Source organism: Perna viridis, chromosome 13 (assembly GCF_037379345.1).
Source record: "Perna viridis isolate PV_CMFRI_1.1 ecotype Kerala chromosome 13, ASM3737934v1, whole genome shotgun sequence".
Taxonomy (NCBI): Eukaryota; Metazoa; Mollusca; class Bivalvia; order Mytilida; family Mytilidae; genus Perna; species Perna viridis.
In genome coordinates this window covers 5,386,772-5,410,994 of record NC_142457.1, presented here as the reverse complement: position 1 = coordinate 5,410,994, position 24,223 = coordinate 5,386,772, and the positions used below count along the sequence as shown (strand labels likewise).

The 24,223-nt window shown below is 31.8% G+C and overlaps 1 protein-coding gene across 6 annotated transcripts in view; it reads right to left on the bottom strand.

Moving 5' to 3' along the window:
- Positions 1 to 12,884: 12,884 nt before the first annotated feature.
- LOC148599352 (oxysterol-binding protein-related protein 6-like) overlaps positions 12,885 to 24,223 on the bottom strand; it is a 34,875-nt gene continuing 23,536 nt past the window's right edge. For all 6 annotated transcript variants that reach the window (XM_088557630.1, XM_088557634.1, XM_088557631.1 and 3 more), the window contains 12 exons: positions 23,962 to 24,069; positions 22,962 to 23,025; positions 22,231 to 22,406; positions 21,503 to 21,577; positions 20,763 to 20,900; positions 19,208 to 19,271; positions 18,787 to 18,865; positions 17,771 to 17,906; positions 16,543 to 16,696; positions 15,837 to 15,960; positions 14,720 to 14,842; positions 12,885 to 13,629 (listed from right to left, as the gene is read on the bottom strand). In XM_088557630.1, the coding sequence (XP_088413756.1) occupies positions 13,533 to 13,629; positions 14,720 to 14,842; positions 15,837 to 15,960; positions 16,543 to 16,696; positions 17,771 to 17,906; positions 18,787 to 18,865; positions 19,208 to 19,271; positions 20,763 to 20,900; positions 21,503 to 21,577; positions 22,231 to 22,406; positions 22,962 to 23,025; positions 23,962 to 24,069 (1,338 nt within the window). In that variant the 3' untranslated portion in view covers positions 12,885 to 13,532. The remainder of the gene's footprint in view (positions 13,630 to 14,719; positions 14,843 to 15,836; positions 15,961 to 16,542; positions 16,697 to 17,770; positions 17,907 to 18,786; positions 18,866 to 19,207; positions 19,272 to 20,762; positions 20,901 to 21,502; positions 21,578 to 22,230; positions 22,407 to 22,961; positions 23,026 to 23,961; positions 24,070 to 24,223) is intronic.

Here is a 24,223-nt window from a genome sequence, read left to right as displayed (position 1 = left end):
GATAAAATAAGGAGAAAAGTCTTCTCCTAAATTACAAAAAAAACCCAAAAAAACACATAGACTATTTTGACTTGTAGAACTATTACCCTACCTGTGCACCTGGTCCATGCTCCCAGTTTTTAGTGGAGTCCGAGTTGCTCATTTGCTTATGTATGGCAAGCTAAAGTGGACAAAAATCAATATTTTGTAATATTAGAAAATGAATTTCTAATATTACAAAATCATTTTTTTAATATTAGAAAATATTTTTTAACATTAGAAATTCAATTTGTAATATTCTTGATTTAGTAATATCGTAAAATATCACACATTTTGTCATGTTACAAATTGAATTTGTAATATTAGAAAATGAATTTGTTATATTAGAACATGTTAAAATCTTTGTTGTGTATGTCTGTTTTCCATGTCTGGTCTTTGTCCCTGGATTACATTCTTTTGATTACCATAATAACCTTGGTTCCCTTGATTACTCCTCCATTGTAACAACAGTTTTTTGGTATTGTATATTGTAATAACTTCCATCGAAACATTTAAATTTGTGTTTTCCTGTAAATATTCAAAAATAAATTTGAAAATATCATTATCATCAAAGATTGGAAGATCAAAGTTTTGATCTATTTCCATACCCTAATCAAATTCTTAAAGTAATAAATATAAATTATTGTTCGTGAGTTGAGCTAGATATTTAACATTCCATATTTTTCAATATAAATTGATTGCGTTTAGAGTTGACAGTTGATTTTACCGATCTTTCCGGTTTAAGTACACCAAGCCATCTCCTAGAAATTTCTCTTAATAATATTTATTCCTGAAATCAAACTTGACTTTTTTAAATTTATATAAAACGACTTCTTGCGAAATATCGCCTTTCACATTAAGAAAGTCATGTGATATAACTTTTAATTCAACTAGTGAATGATAGAAAAAGACCCAATAATCGAAAATATAAAAATCTGGAATATCCTTAAGAAAGCAATTTGCTTTTGTGTTTTCGTTATTTGTTAAAAAAATAACCAATTGTACCGAAATCAGAAAAAAAAATATTTCAGCGGAATTATTTTCCTGTTGGACGTATTTCCACTCACTAGTTATGTTTTACTCTTTAAGGCTTTGAACAGGTGTAACGTCAATCTTCTTAGATATAGAGCTCTTTCTTCTAGGTTTATCAAATGTAAATGAGAAAATTCACTTAAAACTGGGAACATGGGTCAGGTGCCTTAATTGTAAGAAGTCTAGCGCGGTATTAAAAAGTCGGCGTAGTTACGGCTAGCTCTGGCATAAATTATCAGTTGTGATATGAACACTCCATACGCAGGTGTTGAAGGGATGTTGCCACAGATGAAAGGAAAGTTGATAATACTGAATGAAAATGTCATTGCGTTTGTCGTATAGTTTGATCAATAGTTTTCCTTTACCATCGATCTCTAAATGTTGGTCAAGATATGAGGCTGACAGTGTCTGTACTATACTTTGTCTCAAGTTCTTTGGGGTATATCAAATCCCCGCGGAACTAGGATTGGTCAACGATAATATGACGTCTATATAGCGGAAACTGAGATTAAAGTATCAAGCTAAACGATGTTTCCTCTTTTGGATCAGATCAGCTTTAGTCAGCCTCATAAGAATGAAGGAATGGGTCAGCAAGTAGAGGTGCACAATTAGTTTCCATTGGAATCCCGACCGTTTGTTGAAAAAAAATGCGTCCACCACACTGGACTCATATACTGTCGATAAAAAATTCAAGCATTTTGAAAACATCTCCAGTATATTTGGAAGATGATTTGGAATTATTTTTTTACAAAGTATGAGGAATCTCTATCAAGAACTACATATTTGAATATAGGTGTACTGTCTTTTTTGATATATAATTTTTGAGTCGGGATTTTAACTGAGTATGGGGAATAGGAGTATAAGGAGTTAAAAAATCATACGCTTTAATGCTATTGTATTCTGATAATAATCTTAAATTGAGGGATTCCAGAAGATCTTTCGAATATTTTTCAGGATCCACATTGAAGTAATACCACTACGTGAGTAACAAGTGTTTTCGTAGGACAGGAGACCCACTTTGACAGCTGTGAGAATAGAAGTTAAAAGTTTTGAAAGAGGTTTGGTGGTACATTTTGCAGATCCAGCTATGCCTTCTTGTGGAGTTTAGAATTCCAGTAAATAGACGGTCGATTACAATCATCGTCTTTGGTATAGTGACCAAAAAAGGATAGCACAGATTTATGGTTATCCACTATCTCTTCTTTGGAGAGTGTGTTAGCAAAAAATGTCTCATTACTTCTACTATTTTCTACGTCTACCTCTAATAATAAACATTGGTTGTAATACGTTTGGCAGACAAAAATAATGTTTTTTTTTGGCTTTGTCTGCTGGTACGAAAACATTTGCCATGAATAGTAGACAATGTTTTTCGGGGTCTTTGAAAACCGATGTAGCATTGCCACTCATTGGACTACTTAAAACTTCCATTCGTTTCAAAATTAAACACCTCACAGCCTTTACCCACTCTGATAGAGAATCAATGTCTTCTTGTTCTCGTTTTATACATTGTCTTGCGGAGTCCTCCACGGCATCCATAAGAACTTTAAAGTTATAATTCCAATTTATGAAGCGTTGTTCATGGATTCGTTACCGATTATGTTTAAATCTCCTGTTATGACATAACCAGACAGACCATATTTGAATTGAGATTTTTTGCAAGAACAGTCAGATGGTTTAGCTTTGAAGTCCTCAATCTCGAAGGCCTGTAATAGCCTTTTATAATTGAAAATTTTGGGTGCAGTATGTGAAGTATAGGAATATGAAATAATCAGTACAAAAACAAAACAAAAAAATCGGAACTTACAGGACATTTTTTACAAAGGTCACGAACGACTTTTTTGTTTTGTGAGTTAATAGTGCGGTAGAAATCCTATATAGAAATTTAAATTAGTTGATTGAGTCATTAGAATATTAGATTAATGAATAAAATCATTTTACTGATTTATGAACAATGCCTACTGATGGTTCGTTTGATATAAACAGTCATTGTATATAAAAACAAGTAAGAGCAATAAGATAAGAAAAATGAACTATATTTTATAGGTCACTATGACTGCAGTCTGTGGTACATGTAAGAAGAAAGACCAGATATATGTTCCAGTAAAGTGATGTCCTTAATGTCATAAAGCTCTCTGTTCCTCCTGTAGTCAGCGCCACAAGCAGGACAAATTGTCTAAAGACCATGAAACCATGTCATGTGTAAACTATTTTAAGTTACCCCCCTTTATCAAAAATGTAAACCAGAACTGTCCAGAGCATAAGGGGATATACCATTATCTCTGCAAGGAACATGATAAACTTATTTGTAAAAGGTGTCTGAAAACTTAACATAAGTAATGTAAGGAAGTCTATGTATGACATCGTCAAAAAGGTGAAGACCTCATATGCATTTGAGGATACAACTGAGAGGATAATGGCATACATAAAGAAATTTAAACAGAACATACTGTCTGAAATTAGTGATATTGTCAAAGAAAATGAGGAGGATATCTTATGACCATTGGTAAACTCCAAGTCATGGAGAAAGAGGCGAGTGAAATAATTGATCAGGAAGGATCAATTAAGATACATGCTACTAACCTAAAAACCTTCATTTGTATCAAAGAAATGTAGAAAGTTGTAGAAGAGTCAAAAACAAGTTTAAAATATCTTCACGATAGACGAGTCTTTGACAGTACATACGTTGAATTGGAACACGACAAAAGCAGAAGGTTGAGTTAGAGCATGGCTCTCATTTTGGTTGTTGTTCATTAACTAGTGGACGGGTGTGTGGTTGTTGATTACAATAATTCTCAATTAAAAATGATTAATCCAGATGAAACCATGGAATCAACAATAAGTGTTGAGGAACAACCATATGATGCTACAGCAATTGATGAGAACCAAATTGCTGTATCAGATCACTGGAATGAAACCATATCCATTGTAGATGTGAGAAATGAAAATGTAAATAAAACACTGTGCACAGAAAATGAAGTTACATGGATCTCTTACACAGATGGTCAAATTATATTCTGTGTACTTAAGACTGGGATACAGAGACTGAATATAAATACGGAGACAATATACAATGTCATCAATGACGAGACTGTTTCGAATGTTTCACATGTAGTGGCATCCAATGATAGGATCTGCTACACATGTCCTGATACCTCTGAAACAGTCACTGTTCTAGACTCTTATAACAATGTCATCTTCGAGCATAAAGACAGTTTCTAACTGATTAACCCCTGGGGTGTGACTACTGACATTTACAACGATGTTTATGTGACTGGGCATTGGTCCAATACTTTATTTGGTATCTCCCCTGACGGTAAGAAAGTTCGCCAACTTCTGGGTGAGAATGATGGACTGCGGAATCCTACTGGTGTACACTATGACTGCCATACTAATCAATTAATTGTTGTTGCTATGGAAGAGAACTCCGTACACACATACTATCTGTGATAGATAGAAACACAATACAAAGCAATGGGAGTAGCGACATAGGTTAACGGATACTAGATTATGAAACCTGTTGACAGACTGACAGACAAACAAAAAGACGTCAATCGTTTTTTGTCAGAAGTTTAGCTAAGTAAAGAAATCATTCCTTAATTTTCATAAGAAAGCAAAGTTTTTAGATTTTTTTTTGCTGTAATAGTAACCAGCCTATTTTGACAGCCAGTTATTAAAGTAAAATCAATGTATACTACTTAGATAAAATTGTCTTTTTAGCATATAAAATTCTTTAAATCTGCCTTTGTGGATAAACTCAGTATTAAAGTACTGAATAAATTGCCTTAACAAGATTTTGATTGAATTGATCCGCTTTAAAAAAAAGTACTAATTCCATGTTATAAACACAATATATTGGGATTTTATTTTTGTTTTCTGGTGTTTTTGAGTTGGAATATAAGAATGGTTTTCAATTGTTGGTTAGTGTATGGGATATGGGTTTACGCTGCAACATAAATCCTTTTGCGTAAACCGATCCAAAGTCGATTATATCCCATAATCAAACCAGCAATTGAAAACAATTGTTAAATAAAGTAAATATTTTATTTTAAATTTTGAACATTTAGAAAATATACAGTATATAAAACTCATGTTAGTGTAAAATATGATTTGAAATATTCATCTTGAGTTATTTTGTAATGATTCAAATACGTGATCAAAAGATTATGGCATTGAATTGTTCCATTTCATCCCTGATACCAACCTTCGACCCATATCAGCCCTCGAGCAGATTTTTGGGGCTTGATATGGAAGTCTCGTAGATACATGGCTGATATGGAAAATCAATGTTATAATCTGTAACTAAACCTTTGCAAAATCAATATTTCATTTGAACAAGAAATCATTTGTTTCAAATTTTAAAGGGTGCACATTAATATGTCTAATCTGAAATCTCAGTCTGATTTTTGTTAAAAGAGAACAAGACGAAGTTGGAGATATTCAAAGACAAGTTTATCAGACTTTTTTGACAGAGGAGATCTTGACAATACTAATATAACATTGAAACAGGACAAAAGCACTGAAACATTATTTAGTGGAATAAAGTTATTAGGAAATATAAATGTTACATATACTCCTAGTAGTCTTTTAATACTAACTAGTTAATAACCAGTAATCCCAAGCAAGCCCAGATCATGACACACAAAATGTCAGAACAGTTCCAGTTTAAGGTTGATTTAGATGATGGTTATCATTATGTTTGTTATACATTACCTAGTGGACTGATAGTGGTTACTGATCACGTCAATTGTCTTTTAAAACTTATCAATCCAGACGGAACAGTGAAATTTACCAGCAGGTTTAAAGACAAACAGTATGATAGCAATAGATAATAAGCAGGTTGCTGTGTCACACCAAGAGAACAGGACCATCTATATTGTAGATGTGAGCAGTGAGAGATTAACGAAAATTTTGTCTACAGACAAAGGCAGGGGTATCTTATGCAGACATAAGACTTATCACATTATATTCTCCGTGCCTTACATTGGCATAACGAGACTCTATATAACACAGACAACAGACACTATAATCAATGATGAGACTGTTTCTAATGATTCTAATGTAGTGGCTGGTAGTGATAGGATTTGTTATACATGTCCTTATGCTATACATTCAGTCACTGTCCTTGACTCTTAGTTTAATGTCACCTTTAAATATCAAAACGAGACCTTACCGAGTTATTCCTTTGGTGTAACAGTTGACAGTCATAACAATGTCTATGTGACTTGTTATGCGTCTCATAATTTATTAGTCATCTCCCCTGACGGTAAGAACGTCCGCCAGCTGCTGAGTAAGGCTGACGGACTAAAATTTCCCACTGCTTTACACTTCGACTGTCATACTAAACAAAATATAGTTGTTGTTAGTGATCGGTGCATTGTTTATATATACTCTCTTGGCAGTCAAGGATTATAAATATGACGAATCAGAATACAAAGCTACATATAACAATACATGTGCAGTGGCATAAGTTGACCTTAATGTACATGTCAACCATCTTCATTGGAAGAGAACACTCAAATAAAGAGCTAGTGGCAGTTTAGATAAGATTTATGTTAAACCATAATATAAAACAATATAAACATGAAGATGCACGATCTGTCACGTATACTTGTCAACAAACAATAGACCGTAATTCCAAAATAAGTGTTCATGTCAGTCGTCTTTATTTAAGTGGAATAATAACAAGACATTGTCCCTAATTGGACTAATATCCTACAGCATATTTAAATTCTGTTAAGGACACAGAACTTTGTATAAGCTGCTTAATCCTACCATGAGTTTGTATGTAAATTTGTATACTGTATTTACTTTTATATTTGAATAGATATGTTTAAACTGAACTGTACAGTTTTGTTTTGTGTCGTGGTTTGCTTTCAGTTTTTTATACACTAACTTTATATCTATGAATATTGTAAAAAATGTTCATTTCATTACCATGTCATTTTTAGTATCATCTCCAACCATGAAGGTACAATTGAAGCATGGGATCAGAATATTTGTCTATAAATAGTATTCCACAAAACCAATTGCCAACCAAAAATACATAGTATGATAATTAATAAATTGTAGAAGAACAATCGCTTGATAGTTGCCTGAAAATGTTGAGAATATAAACATTTACGATATCCATGAATTTTGACTAACCTACGAATTTGTACCCAAAACTTACAGTACTTACACAATTTTTTTTAATTCATCATTTCTAAATATTGACTTTTTTAACACATGCCAGTCACTTATATATATACTGGTTTGCTCACACATGACAATTACATGTATTAACATCACATGACTTGTTTACAAATTATAATGTAAAAGAAGATGTATCTTTATTTCACCTAATGTAAACAGAAACATGATTACTTTAGTATATTACACTTGGTTTACGTGTAAATCATACATAACACTACACATAATGCTCATGTGTGTCATCTGGATGTGTACTGTAGCTGATGGCTAATTAGATAATACAATTGATAAACTGGGTAAAACTATTTTATTGATAACAGTACAAAGTTGAAGATTATAACAAAATGAGGAAAACACTGCCAATTAAAATGAGTCACATGTGTTTTACACACTAACCATACCAGTTCTATATCTAAGCTTTTATAATATAACCCAAGCACCACCAAACTTGGAAAACTACGTAAGTAATACATAAAATATGTATATATTCTAATATCAGTGTTTTGACATGGTGATTTAGATGGGCTATGATAGTAATTATTATAAAATATTCTCAAATTTTCAGGAAAAAAAAATTAAAAATACATGCAATGACTGAATACATAGTTGAGTGCCAGTGTCAAACATAGATGTGTAAAGGCAAGCTATCAACACATAACATATATTTAAGCCTTTGTGTAGCAGGACAAAACCTACACAGAGACAAAAGATGTTATGTTACAGACCAATAATTGGCACATGCAATACATAATGCAGACCTATTTAGGCTCCTTTAAGGGTATTTTATGAAAATGAATTGTAAAACCTTGAACTCTATGTCAGTTTATAATGGGTATTATAGAGAGATTCACAAATTGTAGAGTGCAGTTTGCAGTCAAAAGTCATATCAAACTATGAAATTGTAGAGGTAAACAGATCTGCATGGTGGGATGCACAAACAAAGCATTACAGTTTCTTGAGAAGATACTTATACATCAAACATTTTGACATTTTTTAAGCTTACTTAAGCAAAAACCTTAATATCTTACAACTAATACAAGCTGAAATTTCAAAGCTTAATATGCACTGAAAGAAGAGGTATTCAGGCATAGAAGTTATATGCTAAAAATGGGTAAGCATTCACACTGATAATGAACAAATTATCAGCAACAGTTATCATTAAGATATTACCATGAGAAAGACAATGCCTCATCAAACTGTTGCTGTATGTTCACCATACTACACATAGAACCAATTCTCAAGGGAAAATTTACTCTAAACTTCATGGACTGCTTCAATGATGTATAGTTGCTAAAAGCACCATACATGTATGTAGTTTTTTTAATACATGTAGATGTATATTGCTTAAATTCATAAACATTTAGATGTAAATAGTTTTAATTCACTCATAAGTAGATCTATACAGTTTAAATTCTCATAAATATATATTTAAATAATCATAAAAACTCGTAAATATTATAGCACTTGGAGATGTTTACTATGAATACCAGGAAGAATAAACACATTAAAATGTTAACTCTGGTCAATACATAACAAATAAAGTATCTGACAATATATGAACTTGAGGGTCAGCTGAACAACAGGTAATAATGCAATGTTCCATAATAACAATATTAGAAATATATCGAAATTAAAGGTACATTGTAATCAATTTGCATGTTGACTTAATTCAGAAGGTTGTATTTTACTGGAACAGAAAACTATCAAAACTCTGACAGTACACAAGAAGTTTATAGGGTGTCCCAGTTACCCATGAATTACTAATTCACAAATAGAATCAGAAGAAAAAACTCCTGAACCTGAACTTTATTTCATTCTATTAGGTACTTAAAATATATTCACCAATCCTTAAATAAAAATTATTAATAATAATTCAAAATGCTGTATTATAAAATATTGTGTTATCTAAGATATAAACAAACTACTACTACTAAGGTACAGAACTTAACTTCTCATATCATAACTGGACCCCAAGAATCCCAAAATATACACTGTACTGCTTAAAACAGCTATATATATATATAGATAGAGAAAATTTGAAAACAATAAAATTAAAGATATGTAAGCTTTGTAATGTAGTACACACAGGGATTAATAACACACTATCACTTCTAGTACACTTATAACTTGGTGTATTTTAGAAGAGGTACACACATAGATATAATGTACACATATAAAAAAGTGCAGTATGTGAATACACATAAGTACAGTGTAAGTGTATGTATACACATAACTAGGGTAATAGGGTTAGTAGGTCTTGTCACATGACTCAGTGGTTTCACACGAATAGGTCCTGTAATCTATCATTCAAATATATGGAAATTTGTCATTTACAGAACACTGAGTTCAATATCAACAACATAACATCTTCCTGTGTATCAATACTGATACAAAAAAAACATCTATTTCGTTATGATAAAAGTGTTAAAAAATAAAACAAACTGGAATTTGTTCATAAAATGCAGGTTGGACTTTGGATTTCAATACATTCTACATCAGGAATTCCAATAAGGAAAATAAAACTAGGAAACTTACAAACCCTGTTGTGTGTATACATATAATTACAATGTCCATTTATATATTGACACATACGTAAATCATAGATGTATGGATACACCTAAAACATGTACTATACAATGTATCAGAATGTATATGCACACACATAAATACTGCATACAAACACACTGTCAGTGAAGACATTATATTTTGTCCAATCTAAATTAATTGTTGAATAAAACTTTGATGAGAACAATAAATGCAAAGAGAAGAGACATAATATTAAACATCAAAGATGAAAATAAAAGACACAACACTAACATACATACATACATATAGATCTATAAGTATTGCATAATATACTATTTATAACATGCCATGTGCACCGGAAGTAAAATAAATTGATCTGATCAACATTAACAGCACATTACTTGTGTAAGTTTGCTTGTTATTTAACAAGATATGTGTTTTCAGGTGAATATTAGTTCTACACATCATCAAACTTATAGTTTTGTAAATTTTAAATCATCACAGCTTATTGTTTCAAAACATGATGGGGCTCATAAAAACAACAAAATATCACAAATAATAACAACGATGAAAGACAATACATTACATTGTGTACACCTTTCTATTGCATAAAGTGGAATTCTATATAACAATACATTTGTATATGTATTGTCTTATACAGTGTGTGATGCCAGTACTAGATAGTCTTACACAATATTATGCAGGGATGATTTTATGAGGTCTAAAAACAAAGCGTAAATTGGCAAAATCAGAAGTAAATAAACAGTAAAAACAGAATTGTTATGAATGCTAAAATCCGAATTTGAAATAGCAGAATTCCGCTAAAAAGCAGCAAAAAAATCATCCTGATTAAGAACTGTATTCATTTATAGACTAACAATGGAAAATATAACAGTCTATTTCCAATAATTATTGCCTTAAAAGCCAGAAAAATTACACTAACATTAAGTTGCACATGTAATCATGCTAGGTATACCCCATTCCAGTCCTACAGGAATAGTGGAAGGGCAACCAAAATCACTTAAATGAATGATTGATTGATTGATTGATTGATTGTTGGGGTTTAACGTTCGAGCAGCAATATTTCAGCTATATTACACCCGTCTATATGAAACCATTTAGTAGAAGGTGGTATAATTAACTAATAATTAAATAATAATAATCTTAGATATGTGACAGCAAACATGGCATACAGTCAATTTCCCTTAATTAGTATCAAAAGGAGAAACAAAATAGTCAAAGATATTCACATTACATGTTGTTTCTTTCTTTGTCCTTTTTAGAATTTACAGCTTTTGTTTCAGAGAAACTCATTGACCTCAAAATAGATACTCGTAACAGTAAATGTACTGGTATTATCTTAATAAAATCTACCTTTCAGCTTCATTCATATGATTCAGTATTCTGTGAACATTAAGTTTTGTAGAATAACATCAACCATAGAGATCTAAATAAATACATACACAATAATAACAAGTTTCAAGGCTCAGGACAAGCTTTAAAATATTTTCTTCCGCTACTTCCTCAACTAAAGTTTTGAACAATTAATTTACTTGAAATAAAAGACAGGAGGAAAACTAAACCATTTAAAAGGAATTTCCCCTCGAACCTGGTTTTACTTTTAAAATTACAACTTGTTCACTTGCTCAACTACAACACAGACAAGACAACTGCTCAAAATGCTACAAAATCAATACTAGAATCTGTAAGAATCAGGCAAAATTGAAAAATAATCATGTTCAGAAAAAACACATGAATTTGACAATTTGGGCACTTAGTTTATGGTCTATCGAAGACAATCTGTCTGTTTGTTTGTCCTAAAAGTGTCAAATGATGAAGAAAAGCGAGTTAAAGTTACAAAAGAATAATAAGAGAAACATGAGTCATCTCCCTATGATGATGAATTGAAATGTATTTCATATAATTCATATAACTCGAATTACTAACACTTAAAATAGAAATGAATGCCATTTCTACATTTCATGTAATATTTTGAATAAGATTTCATGGAAAGACTTTTGTGTTTTCCACCATGATTCACCCACTGCCTGTGGCCCTTGTCACAAAAAATCGTAAGATTAAAATTAGTTGTAAGTTATGATGTTACAATACTTTTATTTACTATGACATCATAACTTACGACTAATTTTACACTTACGATTTTTTGTGAAAAGAACCACTGATTCTTACAGGAAATAGCACTTAAATTCAAAAACAGGTCAACACATATCTATAAGGAGAGATTCATTAACTCTGTATCAGAAATCAATTCATTAACTCTGCATAAGAAATCAATTCATTAACTCTGTATAAAAAATCAATTCATTAACTCTATATAAGAAATCAATTCATTAACTCTGTATAAGAAATTAATTCATTAACTCTGTATCAGAAATCAATTCATTAACTCTGCATAAGAAATCAAACATTATTTTAAGGCAACTTATTCCAATGAATTGAATGGTAGAAAATGGGTGATATTACTATACCTACATTGTACTGCTAACATCAAAAGCACCAATAAGATTGTATGTATTAAACCATATCAACTTTCTACACAATCTAAACTTGTGTAATGAATTGTAGGAGACACGTTCTAAATATGTGTAACATATTGTAGGAGACACATTCTAAATATGTGTGATGTATTGTAGGAGACACATTCTAAATATGTGTAATGAATTATAGGAGACACATTCTAAACATGTGTGATGTATTGTAGGAGACACATTCTAAACATGTGTAATATATTGTAGGAGACACATTCTAAACATGTGTAACATATTGTAGGAGACAAGTTCTGGAAATTCCATCAATCATTGTGTGTATCAAAAAATGGTGATTTTCTCGCATTTGGAAAAAATGTGTTTAAATCTATTGTGATTTTAAGAAAAAATCTTGCTTCAGTAATGATGCAAGTTTTAATTATAGCCATTCAAATCTGTATCCAATCTTCCAAATAATAAAATCATAACAATAATTTCTGAAGTTACAGGAACATCAATATTAATGAACCCTTTTCAACTCTTACCAAAAATGAAATTGAAACCAAATCTATTTCAACTTCACTATATATAGTATACAGTAACTGGTAGCTGTAGTGATTTGGTGTCAAACAGTTTTTTTTTTTTATTTTTGCAGTCTACAGCAGTACTTGGGAAAACACTTCATTCATCTCAAGTTACATGTAAAAATAGATTGTAATAATGCTTTACCCTTTCATTTTTTGTGTTCTTTTCGTCACTATGAAATCAAATAATTCAAAAATTAAATTGCTGCAAACATTTCTGTTTAGATGGTTTACCAGAATTATCTTTCTATTAGTTATTCTCACACATCAGTATACAATAACTGGTAGACTATGCTTCAACTGTAAATTGCATCTTGACAATAAAATATTTCATTTATTATATCCTTACATTAAAAATGATATTGATTACAAATGGTTAAAACCTAATTTTATCACCACACATCAATGGACCATCTACTAACCTCTGTAAATACCTAGATAAAAGGACTGAAAGTTTCCAATATTCAAAATTTTCATTCATGAAATTGAAATTGTTCAATTAAAAAAACACCTAACAGTTTAATAAAAACTTCAAAAGACAATGCATTTTTTTCTTCAAAATTCTTGAATAATAAATTCCCATGAATCTAACATTTACATCACATGTCTACACGCTTAATGGGTTTTGATTAGTCCTAACGACAACAGGGGAGATAATTATTGCCCACAGATGTTCTCAGAAGATTCTATGTTTCCATCACCACAGAGGTTCAAACGACATCTTGCTGAAACCTGGTGACTTTTTACAGTCCCAGTACTTTCCTAGGTATTCATAAGTCTCTTTTCCTGTTTGTCTGAAAAATATATCATCACTATAAAAATGTATTTATGCAAACAAAAAGGTCTTATCATCTTGAAAACTGATCATGATATTAAGGAGGTAGAGCTAGGGTAAGGGACATAACTCATGAAATCAGTGATATGTTTGTATCATATTCAATTTCTTTAAAGTCTATCGAGCTTCCATTTAATATAGAATGAAATTATTTCAAGTTACTTTGGTGCTTAGATGAGATTAATGTAAAATGTTTTACACAAACGTTTCACTGATTTGTAAGAGTTATGTCCCAAACCCTAGGTCTACCTCTTCAAAAATAATGTCTACAAGAAATTAATTCATCTGAACATGTCTAGCACTTACTTATAGTTGCTGTTTATAAACTTTTTCCAATTATTTCTACTGCTTTTTTCATGAGTATTATAAGTTCATGAAACTTTTTTTGTAAATCCACATTTCCTATCCATTAGGAAGAGATGTGCTTACAAGATAGGTGAACAGATGGATGGATGGAAAGACAGAAAAGTATAAAAGAATAAATCTGTGAGTGATGGCTCACTAGTCATATGATATCCCTACTTTCCATCATAGTATAGGCAAAATTCATGTTTTTTTTGGCAAAAGGAAGTAGATGACATGAGTACAAAAACACATCTTTAGGAAGCTTAGTACAATAAATCAGCAACCTGTGATTATTAGTAACCAAGAAAAATATGCAAAAAATTTTGTATGTTATCACTGAATAAGTAAACTTGAGATTTGTTCGGCATATAAGTACAAAAACTCATTCCAGTTTCATTTTACCAATGTGAAGGTTTTTAATAAACAATAATAAAAAAAATATCAACAGCCTGTGTTTAACAGAAGTGGATAATTTTGTTAAGAAACAAATGAATTACAGAATAACAGAATGACTGAATGTTGGGCACATGTAAAATATTATACTCCCTCTCCTATAGAGCATGGGTATTTTTCATACACCGCATCACAGTTCAGAAAGCATAAGATGCCAAAAAGTCAGGCATTTCTTTAGAATAAATTGGTAAGGTTTAAAAACAAATTCTACAAATATGAACAAAATGGAGCCAGGAAAACTAAGCCCATACTTGAACCACATAGGATTGTATTCTGTGCCTTCAGCATCTCGTTTCTTCCGTCTCTCACGTTGTAAATGTTCTAGTCTTGTTTTAGCATTTTCAGCATCTTGAATCTTCCCTTCTTCTAGCAACCTGAGGAAAAGTGTCAAAATATGTTACATAAAGAATAATGTCAGGCCAGATACAACATAATCATAGCTACAATACAAAGTCATAATGTCAGAACTATAATTGTCTTCTAGACAAGTTGGTCAATTGATTGTAGAATTTCAGGCATTTTAGGACAAGAATGAATGAACAATTCTACACTCTGCTTTGAACTAGTCTGACATACTGTGTCAGATTTTTCATTTTCAAAAGTATCGATGTAAGGTAGGCCTATAACTCAACACAGACATATTATTCTGACTTTAAAAAAAGGTTAACCAGTCTTCAAAATTGGCTGCAAAGCAGTGACTACCTATAATAAAGTCTTCGGTAATGCATGGCTGAGGATTGAACTGATGACCTCCCACACGGAGCATGTTACCACAAGACCATCGACAGTCTTTCTAGACAGGATTAGGGAAGAACATCAAATGAGTTTTTAAGCACCACCCTGCAGTATCTTCTCTATTTATTGCATCAAACTATTTCTGTATTCCTGTATTCACATATTATAATTGGATATTATATGTGTCATTGTAAACTCTTATGGGGTCTTTACTTATCCATGTTTGCGGCTGCCAAAATTTACATTAAGTAAAGTTGTTCACATAATTGCTATATCAGGCTTTTTCTTCCATTGTTAATGTGTGTGTAATTGTATACTACACGGCATATTTCTTTATGTGTAAGAACATCCAATGTACATGAAAAGAGAGAAGTATCATTGATCACGTATAAGCCATGTACATGTAGTGTTTTAAGCAGTGTTTTGTGAAAAAAAATACAAGTGGCACCTCTGATCTGGTATGGACTGAGTACATGTTTATAGGGCATTTTATAAAAAAGGGGAATAACTTTAATTAAGTCTGAATCATATACATGATCAAAGCAGGGTTTAAAAAAAGGGATGGGGTACTTTTGATCTAGGGTGAATTGAGTACATGTTGATAGCAGTGTTTAATAAAAAAAAGGGGACTACCTTTGATCTGGTCTGAAGCGAGTATCTGTTGATGGCAGTGTTTTATCATCATTGTCCAGTTCATTCAGCTCAATAGCAAATCTAGTAAAACCATAGTAAAGCTCATAATCATCTGGCATCGCTCCTGTATTATAAACAGATAAATATTCCTTGATTGGTACAGAAAAGCAAAATATACTTAAATCAAGCAGCATGTTTTAGCCACACTACATAAACAAGTAAAAATAACCACAATGGAATATACTGACTCCAATGCAGATACATACATTATTAGTACATTGCATCTTTAAAATAAAACAGATACCAAATTGTAAACATTTAAATATCGATCTGTCGTGCAAAAAAAAATACACAACTCATCTGCACATGATTTTCTCAAACTATTAGGATGAACTTTTTTATAGGAGTTTATAGTTTAGAAGGATTTTTTAACTGTTCCACTTCTTAATTTACATACAGCATTATAATTTTTAATTTGGTTATCTCATGCTGAGATATCTGTACTACATTGTAAAAGCTTGCTCAGGACTTTACATGGATCACGGGACATATGAGAATGCCATATGAAAAAACAACATGATATTCTATATGCAAGTAGGAGAGGCTGCACAGAGTACAGTCTATAACACATATACCAAAAATCTGTACTCAACTACACATATCGGAACACACAGCAATAGTATTATATAGATTGACTAAAAATTACCTGGTCTCCAAACAATTTTACTGGTAGAGTGATGTCCTCCACTGCCGCAATACAAGGCTTCATTCCATTTACCAGACAAATAGTGTATCACTTTACCCTCAGGACTACACACATTGCCGTGGATCTCATGTCTTTTGGACGACCAACTACTGGCCTGAAAATAAACAGTAGACAATCTTAATGAACTGCTTTAAAATACATTCACAATAAGATGATGATTCAGAACAACTTTACAATAATTATATACTGTTTATTGCTGTTCCAGTTTGACTAAAGGAATGTACTGGACTTTTCCAAGTTTCAAATAAATGGTCCACCTCAGGAAATCCAAGGTCCACAATAAAGTCTCAATCCCCACCATTGAAGGTCAATGACCTAGGTAAATTAAATTGCATAGGTCAGAAATTGAATGTCCTAGTCAACTGACTACCACTAAGCCCTGTGTAAATTAAGATAATTGTTCATTACCTCTAAATGAGATTGTACATGAATTGAAATTTTTCCTTTGTTCTTTTTCCCAATAAATATGAGGAAGACAAACTAGAAATCTTGTATGATATTGCATGAAAGGTCACATGTTCCCATAGAACTCAACTGAAAAACAGCCATGCAATATCCAACCTCATAAGCATAAATGTTCCACTACACGTGGAACAAGAGCATGAGCTACCAGTGCCTATATATCTCTCATAGGTCAATTCATGTCACAAATTATTTAGAGCACTGCCTTCCTCGCTATCCAAATAGATTCTTGTCCTGTGAGCTCAAAGCCTATTTGAATATCTCATAAGACCATAATATTGCACTGATAAAGCAAACTATTGGTCAGTCAAAAGAATGAATTACATCAGTACAGTCAACTCAGTATAACAGACATCAAAAACAAAACAAACAAATACAAATTGGCAAAAACAAAATAAAACATGATAAAATAACAATAAAATCCAAATTTCAAAAAGCAGAATTCTGTTTTAAACAACGAAAAATCATGTCTATGATAACATTTAAAGGAATGACAGAACAAATTAAAAAAAAAATATTTTAAAAATAAGCCGTGTTTGAAACTATATTTCATCATGTAACTTACAGCAAATTTGGATGAAATTTTCTGTTGAATGCTTATAAAATTACGGTAAATTAGTGCAGACCATCAGTCGATCTGTCTACTACTAATTTCAAAAACTGGATAAGTTAATTGTTTTTTTTTTCTCTGTAATTAAAGACTCACCTTTTTAAATGTAAGTTTGCATGAAACATCACCACAAGAGATTTGGACCTCACCATAATGGTCCACCCATCTTTGGCCTCCAAGTAAGTTATGAACACAGGTGGTGACTTTGTTCCATTTATAATGCTCATTCCATCTAGAAAGAGGAAATCTCATTTTAGCTCACTAAACAACGATTATGTACTCATCGTATGTATAGAAAGATGGATTAGCACATTTTAACAATTTTATATTGAAATTTTTCTCCCTAGTTTGCATCTAGGAAAAAAAAAATGAACTGCTTGTGAAAAAAAACCTTAAACAGCTGTATGTTGAACATCATTACATGTGACTAAAAACCTTAAAAATGTTAACATAACAACATGTGACTAAAAACCTTAAAAATGTTAACATAACAACATGTGACTAAAAACCTTAAAAATGTTTACATAACAACATGTGACTAAAAAAATATGTAATAAGCATTGCCTATAAGTGAACACAGCATTTCTTTTTGTCCTTTTCCCTGCAAATGACAAATATCTGTAGAAGCCAAAATTCATGCAGCAGAAAATGTTGACCATTCATATTTTAAAAAAGACAAAATTATCATTGAAATATATAATCATTGTTAAAATAGAAATATACGTTTTGAACAGCAAATGCATTTTTTTCAGTAACCTATAATTCCAGTAATTGTTTGTCTTTGGAATCGAGTTTGGGACAAAAATTAAAGGGACAACACTGATGCTGTGTGACATTCTCATAATGAAAACATTGTACATACTTTCAAGTCTCTTTTGCTTTTTAAGTCAGAATTTTAGACATTCAAGAAATCATTAAGTTTTAAAATAATTACTAGTGACATTTATTGTTATTTTACATTCTCTCTTCCAAATATTGCTACTGGACAATGAATTTTTGTTCTCATCAGTAGGCACCCTGCTAACTTGCACATGCATGTTGCCATAAAGCTCTCTTTATGTATATAAATAATAAATTAAGCACACACACAGCTGCAGGACAATTATACGTACTTGGGAAGTACTAGATTAACAATACCAACAGGTTGAATTTCCATAGATTTACCCCAAAACTTAGTCTTTATCCTCGTCTCTGAAAAAAAGAGGGCATTGCTAGAACACTGAGTGATACCCTGTCACATAATGGTGAAAAATGGGGGATGGCAAAATGGTCAAAATGGTCTAATTTGAAAACTACATCTTGGATGTTGCTGAAATTATATTACACATGTATGTGGTACCAAATAAGTGTGCAAAGTTTCAAAAAAATTCATTGATCTGTTTTTAAAAAATCATCTGGAAACCAATTGGGGATGGACAGAAGGTCAAACCCTCAACTTTTAAGATGGTATCTCATAATTGTAACTGTAACTGTCGAAATCACAGATATGCTATATGGTACGTTGAAACTATGACATACTATCTTATACTTTACCTTGCCAGAATATGAAGTTTTTAGAATCACAGTAACAGGCAGATATTGGAGGATGGTGACTAACCTGCAATGATAAACAGATACATGATAGAGACAACCATTAATTTTCAAGGTTTATCATACAAAAGAGAAGTAAGAAGAAGAATTTCTTTCTTCAATAAATGAAGTTCCCAATTGATAATGTTTTAAATTTTGAGAAAATAACTATAAGTTAATGTACAGGGGCATATATTTTTATGTTAAAAATAATGTCCCGATTTATGTTATTTATAGTTAGAAATAAATGGCCAGCCTGTGGTAAAACAATGATAAAATGGAGTTTTCTGTCATTTATTTTGATCCAACAGGACTATTTCTTCATATTTTTTTCAGACATCTGTTATAAGACTGCCATACATCTATGACACTGGTCATATATTCATAATTTTTTTACAAAAGCTGTGGTCACAATATCTCAGTAGAATGTCATATTAGAATTACATTTTGATCGGAATTATCTTAGGTGCATGAAAAACAACAGATGCCAGCATATTGAATCAAGAATGGGATGACTACTATACCCAGGGAAATAAGGCTTAAACATGTCAAACATGCATCAACTTCATATACTTGTACGTGCATAAGTATCTTAAATTTATATAAACATTAAGCAAGTTCAAAAACTGTTGTGTGGGTAACTAAAATGTACTAATGATGACATATACCACATGAAAAATCGGTGAGTTTTAAAATGCTAAAAATGAAGAAAAAATATAATCAATTCTCCAGAATAGCACAAAAACAAAGTTGATCCTCCTTAATATTGACAGGAAAGACAAGGACAAAGTCAATAGACCTGTTTTCACCTTTTATGACACTTAATGGATCGTAAAGCACTTAAATAAACATATTTTCAGTATAAGTATAAAATAATTTATAACAATATCCACCTGCTCTCCAACACGTCTCTTGTCTGAATATAGCTGAAATATTGCTGCTCGGACGTTAAACCCCAACAATCAATCAATCAATCCAACACGTCTCCATCTCTTGTCTAGTTTGTCACATTCATATATAAGTCCCATAATAATACCCACCTGCTCTCCAACAAATCTCCATCTCTTGTCAAGTTTGACTCATTCATAAGTCTCCCCTAATAATACCCACCTGCTCTCCAACAAATCTCCATCTCTTGTCAAGTTTGACTCATTCATAAGTCTCCCCTAATAATACCCACCTGCTCTCCATCCTTTGTCAGGTCTGACTCATTCATAAGTCTCCCCTAATAATACCCACCTGCTCTCCAACAAATCTCCATCTCTTGTCAAGTTTGACTCATTCATAAGTCTCCCCTAATAATACCCACCTGCTCTCCAACTAATCTCCATCCTTTGTCAGGTCTGACTCATTCATAAGTCTCCCCTAATAATACCCACCTGCTCTCCAACAAATCTCCATCCTTTGTCAGGTCTGACTCATTCATAAGTCTCCCCTAATAATACCCACCTGCTCTCCAACTAATCTCCATCCTTTGTCAGGTCTGTCACATTCATAAGTCTCCCCTAATAATACCCACCTGCTCTCCAACAAATCTCCATCCTTTGTCAGGTCTGTCACATTCATAAGTCTCCCCTAATAAAGGATTAAATGGCTTATGTCCTGCTCTGTAACCTGTACTGGCATAACTACTGACTGCAAATGCTGCTATATATACCTGGAATTTAAAGACTGGAAACCTTTCTCTGACCCTAACTATATATTTATCATTTCTTTATTCCTTTATAAAGCACAAACAGTTAAGATTCCAGATTAATTTAATGAAAATTTTTTTTATTTTACTAATTCATTGTACAATTTGATGTGATTATCTCCCTTTGCCCATAAATGTTTCAATGTGTTTTGAGTGAAACAAACCTCTAACTTTAAAAGACAAAATGAATAATTTTAAAACCAAGGTCATCTAAATTCACAAATCAGCCACATAATTTAACGTAATTCAAAAACAGAATAACTTCTATAAAAGTGGTCATAAATAAACTAGTTCTTCTTTGAAAATGGCTTTTTGAAGAAGTGTCATCGTTCTGTTACCATGGATTTTATTACTTTTGTTGTCAGGACCTTTCAGATCTTACTTTAAAGGTGTGTTTACACTTACTGAAGACCTTTAAGTGATCTCTGTAAGCATTTACTATTTTTATAGGGGTTATACAATGATGCATTTGTTGTGTTTCACCATATCTATTCCTTTTTCTTTGAGCCAATCGCATACAAAGCCTTGAAGTTTTAGTTTGATCATCTATTATTGCCAGAACCTACCATTCTGTTGTAAGGATCTTGTAACTCAACAGCCTTCTCTATCAGTTCACTGTACTCCAATTCTTCTGCCAGTCTCTGTAATACATGTACAATTTTGATCACTAAACATTTCTATTATCTAACTCCAAACTAATCAGGAAATTGGTTAATATTACATATTAGATTAGCTTCCTTTATAAAATTTTTTTAAAAAAAGCAAGCACTGAAAATCAAGAATTAACAACAGGACATGCCACCAAACTCCAGGAAATAGGACAATAATACATACTAGATTGACATCCTTAATCATATCTCACAAACCAATAGCCCACAGAAGGACATGTTATTAAAATCCGTATTTACCAAACACTTTGCTGAAAAGCAGCAAATACAAATTTTTAACTATTTGATAGGATTCTGCTAAGGAGTACCCTCGATACCTATAACACTTGTGGAGATAAAATGCACTGGTTTCCACCTCAACATCAGAGGTATTCATATTGAAAATAAAAAAAAAGTACTGTGAACATACTTATTTTCCCAGTGCACCAATATGGCTATTTTCATAGTGAACATATTGTAATCGCAAAATTGATTTTTGACATTATGAAATACTAATAATTCACTAAACAGTGAAAAATGATACCCACACCTTTAATAGTTTCAGATATAATAATTAAGTATAAGTGTTTGCAAGAATCAGGCAAACTGGGAAAAATCAGAAACATGCATGTCAAAAACCCACCTACCTGTAACATACTTAAAGGTTCATTCAGTGTAATAGGCATAGAGATTTTAGACAGATCTTTTCCTATATTTTTGTAGAGTAGATTCCACAGGCTGATATCACCTGTATCGGGTTTAGGGACAGGTAACTTTGACCTTCGACCTGTCTCAAATGAATCAGACAGCTGGTCTTCTGAGACTGAAATAAGAAAAACAATTTTCATAATATTTCATATCCCTATTTATGTGTGTATTACTGAGTAAGATTTAATATTTTTTAAATGGTACATTTTTCTGAAATATTTTTGGAGTAATATCTGATCTACATATAAAGTGGAATAGTCTCCCTTTGAATACCAATTGTTTTTGTGCTCTGAATATCAATTTTACACTCTCTATCATGTTATTGCTTTATCTACTTTTGGATGGCTATCATATCATGGGACAATGTGATATGAACTAGTGATATGAACAATTTGCCATTGTGATATGTTGTTGTGTAATAAAACATTATTAATAAAATCTGACTGCTTGAAAGTATTATTACTCGCCAAGGCTCATTTGTTATTAGGTTGAAATTAAAACGCCAGTTAATATTTTGTCATTTTCAACCTTCACTCATTATGTAACCTATAATTAACATTGTATTTGTGTTACAATGGTAACTAATACATACCACAATGTATTTTTTATTTTTGAGCTTTGAACATAAATTTGATATTGTACCTTTGTTACCATGGTAACTGATACATACCACTATGTACAGCAGTATAATCTGTATCATTTTCCTCACTGGACATCTCTTCTTCATCAGAAGGCTAAAATATTCAGAACTAAAGTATCAGAATGTCCTTTAAATAAAAAAACATGTAAAACACCTTGTACACAAAGTAAAAATTTAATCCTCCACTAAAAGAGATTGATGGGTGTACTTATCTTATAATTCAAAATCATTCATATCAAAGGGAGCCAAGATTTTTGTGAAAGAAATTTTTAATATTATTTACAATTTTGTTACGAAAAATTCAAAGTTCTGCTTGACAGGACATTGATGTCACAAAAAAAAATCCTGAACATTGCATTAAAGTGAAAATGTAAACATTACATTATAGGATGCCAAAATGTTTGCAATAGAAATTTTTAGACACATACACATGCTGAAAAATTAATGGTTAGCTAAACAGGAGGTTGATTTCAGACGGCACCCAAAAGTCTTTACATCCTATTGCACATCTCTCAGAAGTAGAAAAAAATCTTGGAAATTAATCCATTTGAAAAAGCAGAGATAATTGAGAGAAAATTTAGACAGACAATGTGATTTCATTGAGTTGGAGTAGAGGAACATTAAAATGAAGAGTCCTACCAACAAAAGGACTGTCCAAATACAACTCCTGGCTTCTGGCCTTCATTTCACTTGCCAAAAGTAACAATAAAAATAAGGCACTAATGGAACAATGATACCTGCCATGTTGTGATGAAAAAACAGGGGGAAGACAAAATGTTTAAATTGGCTTAGATCAAAAACTACATTTATGGTTTTGCAGAAAATTGAACTTAACCTGCAATTTACAACTGTGCAAAGTTTAAAAAAAATAGATCTGTTCTCAAATAATCATCTGGAAACCATCAGGGACATCAGACAGATGGACACAAAATTTTTCAAAGGGTGTTGCATAATACCTCACCAATTAATGCACCGTATATAAAAAAACAAATTCAATAGCTCTACCTAAAACATTAAAAAAAAAACTAACCTCTGATGAAGATTCACTGGCTGACTCTCGGAACTCCTCGGCATCGTAGTATTCTGACATAGAACAACTCTCAGTAGACAGTGACTGAGACAAAACATGCTCATGTTCCTGTGGAGGTTGACAAGAAAATATAATCACTATACCTCATGTTACAATTAATGTACATAATTATTGTTCATCTTTCAATACTGCTGTTTTTACTTGCTTTCTGAATTGCACAGAGTGACAAAACTTAGAAACATTTCGTTACCAAAGAAATGTA